The following is a 4,497-nucleotide window of genomic DNA, read 5'->3' as shown; positions in this document are numbered from 1 at the left end:
ATGGGGGATAATACTGTGTGCAGGGGCCACTATGGGGCATAATAATGTGTGCAGGGGCCACTATGGGGGATAATACTGTGTGCAGGGGCCACTATGGGGGATAATACTGTGTGCAGGGGCCACTATGGGGGATAATAGAGCGCGCAGGAATGCGTAGGAGGGGGTCGGTCGAGGTCTTCGGCGTCGGTGGGGGGGCCGTGTCAAAAGTTTGCCACGGGGCCCCGCCATTCCCATTCCTAGTTACTCCACTGTACCACATAGCTACAAATAGTGCCGATTATATACTGTACTATCACATATTCAATAGCTAAGATAAGATAAGATAATCCTTTAATAGTCCCACCAGTCCCACAACTATTATTTGTTAAGTTTAACATTAAAGGGCTTGTCCTATGAAGATGTCATAGAGGATTTCCTCTGTTCAGACTCTCCCTTTATGTGCAACAGCCGTAGCTTCATACTACATACCCCTCGCATTTGTATACTGAATGCCCACCATGTAATACCACATTTCCTCTATAGAGGCCGCTGCAGGGGTCATGTAAGTCTTGCCGTAACTTCTTGGCTACCTTTTCCAAAGTGATCGTGCATGTGAGACAACTCCCTGAATGTCAAGACTTAGTGCATTTTAGTTTCAAGTCCCCTATAGCGCCTCCATAGGGATAATTCAGCATTGCACAGTTCCTTAAATAATAATACTAAAAAATTCTAATAGCAATAAAAATATAATAATAATAATAATAATAATAATAATAAATTATAATAATAATAAAAATATAATAATAATAATAATAATAATAATAATAATAATAAATAACTGGGTAATATATGGAGGTGTTGATAAGATATGGTTCATAAAGGAGCTCTTCATTCCAGCTAAGGGCTAATTCATATGAATCTAGTGCAACCACATTTTGCGTCCGTGTTAGCGCTGCAAATTCAGACCCAACCCCAGGTCTGATGACCGGCACATACAGCACTATAGATCTCCATGCTGCTAGTTCGGGTCATTCAATTCAAGGTCAGAATCGGGATCTGTACTCTAAAAATACATCTGCGTTACTGCTATCTGAATTTTTCTGTATGGATAAGGATCCTGAACTGAGCTCCCTCTATAAACCTTGGAAGTCCTCTTACTCCTAATAACCTACATATACTATCCATGCCCATAAGGCATATGCTTCCCTCCTGTCTGCAATATAAAATGTCTCAGAGCAATGTTGGCTGAGAAAGGGTTAAAAAAAAGAATTCCAGTCTATTTGCTTATTGCATTCCACCAGGCTTAATATGAGCCCTCTACATCCCTCTGCTGGTGGTGCGGCAGCATTGCTGCTTTCTATGCTGCCCTCTACCATTTTTTTTTCTCAGCAGCAGTGAAGGGGTTAACCCAGCCCTGAATCCCTAGGACAAAAGGGTTAACTTAAAGCAAATGACAGTCGCCCTTGCAAGTCCATCTCAGGTTTCTCTGGGAACTTCCTGAGTGACAGATGACATCACTTGGAGGTGTGACTGACTGATGATGTGGATGGAGCGGGCGAGCTGCTGTGCTATAGTCGTCTTGTGTGCTGCGCAAGACTGCCAGGGACTCCTTCTGATCACTCAATGCAAGGGGGATGGCTACGACACAGATACAAAGTACAAGGCGGTGAGAAAAGTCCACTTAAAGGAGAAGAACAAATCACAGCCGGAGCAGAAGACGCCAAGCCTGAGGGGTGTGCAAGCACAACTGGAGAGAAAGAAGAAGAATCCCAGCATGGAAATCACATAAACCGCGGCTTGTGTCTTGTCCAGGAATAAGGAAGCTGACTACTCTCGGCGTCTTGAGGTTAACCTTCTATCGCTGCTTAGTCGGTGAGTTCCCTGTCCGTTAACCTCATGGAAATTCTCAGCCCATGCAAGGATATAACACGCACCCGGTGCATGGAAGTGCACACTCCGACTCGTAACAAGTGTCAGGACTTGCATGCTGATGGGACGCTCATGATCTGATTCACATTCTCTCTGCTCTTCTAAAACTTCCTTCTGGACCTGGAGGCATTTTGGAACGAGTCGACGATTCAAGGGCAGCCTCCTTCCAGACGTATCCTGGCACAAGGAGGAATACAAGATTTACAGGCATGAGGGACACTCGGAACTGGGCACACTTGAGGTTGTGTTGGTTCCGTTAAGACGTCAAGTCATACACTAGGCAGGCGAGCCAGCATGAGAGGAGAAAGTTTGTTATCTTTCGAGCAACTGAGAGGATGGAGACCTTGCCGGAGAGGGCGCTGGAGGACTCTTAAGTCGCAACTCTTTGCCGCCAGCTTGACTTGCACCTTACTCTTAGTATACGCCTGCACTCAAGATTTCCTCTACGACCCAACACACTTCCCATTACTATGGGGAACCCCTACACAACCCAAACAAGTCACCGTCCTTCTCTGGTACGAGCCATTTGGGAAGAGAAGAAGACTTGGAGATTGCCACATACTCTTCAACATCACCGGGTGCCATCTGACCACTAACAGGAGCCTATCCCAGGAGGCAGAGGCCATATTATTCCATCACAGGGACATTGGCGAATACGGTGACTTTCCCATCACCAAGCGTCCTGCTTCCCAAAAGTGGATCTGGATGAACTTTGAGTCACCATCTCATTCCCCTTGGTTGACCACCCTAGGGGGTATGTTCAACTGGACTATGTCCTACAGAGTGGACTCCGATATTTTTGTGCCATACGGCTATTTATTTTCCAAGAAACGTGCCAAAATAGTTCTTCCACGGAAAAGAAAACTCGTGGCGTGGGTGATCAGTAACTGGAACGAAGACCACGAGCGAGTTCAGTATTACAACCAGCTTAGGGAATACATCGATATTGACATCTATGGGAGGTACGGGATGGATTTGAAGCATGACAATATTGTGAAGACCGTATCAGAATACAAGTTTTATCTCGCTTTCGAGAATTCCCTGCATACGGATTATATCACTGAGAAACTATGGCGAAATGCGTTTAAATCCAGCGCGGTTCCCATCGTCATGGGTCCAAGTCGATACAACTACGAGATGTTTATTCCCCGGAATTCCTTCATCCATGTCGATGATTTCTCCAGTCCCAAAAAGTTGGCCATGTACCTGAGGTTTCTCGACAAGAACACTCACATGTACAGGAGATATTTCACCTGGAAGAAGCGGTACGACGTCCACGTGACTTCTTTTTGGGATGAACATTACTGCACGGCTTGTGAGACCGTCAAGGCGTCCGGTCATGGGTTTCGGAGCGTCTCGGATCTTGCAGGATGGTTTGAGAGTTGAAGAACTTCTCCGGGTCTTGGGACCTTCTTGTCCTGATCAAACTTTGAGACTGGTCGGACGATATCAGCTCTTCTTCCTTTTTGGATTTAGAGCTGGAATCTATCAAATGGGGAAAAAATTTTGGTAAAAAGACCACACTACAATTTTTTATTTTTTTTATTTTTTTTTCGTGAAATGCAACCTAATTCGTAATGTATTCTACCTTACTAGAACAATCAAAATTCGGGAACCTGTGCTGTTCATCAGAAGGGTTCACTTTTTAGGATTTTTTTTTATTATTATTATTTTTTTCTTCTTGGTTTTCCATACTTGTACCCTAGCAATAGTGATTTTTTTTTTTAAAAAAAAAAAATAATAATTTATTAATTATAATTATAATGTATTTTTTTAGTTAATTTTTCAATAAATATTTTCAATACCCATACTGCCCTTAACCATGCTAATTTTTTTTTTTTTTTTTTTTTGCAATTTATTACAGTATTTTTTATTTTATTTATTTTATTTTAACCATGCTAATTTTTTTTTTTTTTTTACAATTTATTACAGTATTTTTTATTTTATTTATTTTACGGTATTTTAACCATGCAAATTTTTTTTTTTTTTTTTTTTTTACAATTTATTACAGTATTTTTTATTTTATTTTTTCGCTTTTATTAGAACTGGAATTTTTTCATTCTTAAGAAAAAAAAATGTATTTAATTTTTTAATATTTTAACCATTGGAATTTTTTTGAATTTTTTTAATATGTTCACTAGTTATAATTTCAAATCACCAATTTTTTACCAAAATTGGTTCATCCAAGATGGGAACTATTTATAAAGGGTCGATAGGATGTGTTTTAACTTAAAATGTAAATTATTTTGAAGCGGAATTGTAAATATTTTTTTTTTAAAAGACAAAAATTTGCAATGCAATAGTTGTATTTATGTCTATGTCTATTGAAGAAGTTGATATTACTTGAAGCCTGTACGAGGATATAGTTTACCGGTCTACACTTGCTGAAGGGGGGTGCAGAAGTTTATAGGATAATTTATTGAGCAGAAGCACAAGACACTGGGTGACTCGATTTGTCTTTTGTGATATATTTTGTCATGGAAAAAAAAAAAAATTTTTGCAATAAAACTTTGGAAACGGAACTTGAAATTTTGTTGTGGGATTGCAATGAATATAGTTACCTTGTGTAGCATGGTGTATGTACAGATG

General features: G+C 40.3%; 1 protein-coding gene across 1 annotated transcript; it reads left to right on the top strand.

The window, feature by feature from the left end:
- The first annotated feature begins 1,575 nt into the window (after window positions 1–1,575).
- FUT4 (fucosyltransferase 4) lies at window positions 1,576–3,470 on the top strand. Its single transcript, XM_075266098.1, has one exon. The coding sequence runs from the start codon at window positions 2,203–2,205 to the stop codon at window positions 3,292–3,294; it is 1,092 nt and encodes a 363-aa protein (XP_075122199.1). The 5' UTR covers window positions 1,576–2,202; the 3' UTR covers window positions 3,295–3,470.
- Window positions 3,471–4,497: the final 1,027 nt, after the last annotated feature.

Source organism: Leptodactylus fuscus, chromosome 2 (assembly GCF_031893055.1).
Source record: "Leptodactylus fuscus isolate aLepFus1 chromosome 2, aLepFus1.hap2, whole genome shotgun sequence".
In the NCBI taxonomy this organism is placed as follows: Eukaryota; Metazoa; Chordata; class Amphibia; order Anura; family Leptodactylidae; genus Leptodactylus; species Leptodactylus fuscus.
The sequence above is the reverse complement of the archived record's forward strand: the minus strand, read 5'-3'. Positions and strand labels throughout refer to the sequence as shown.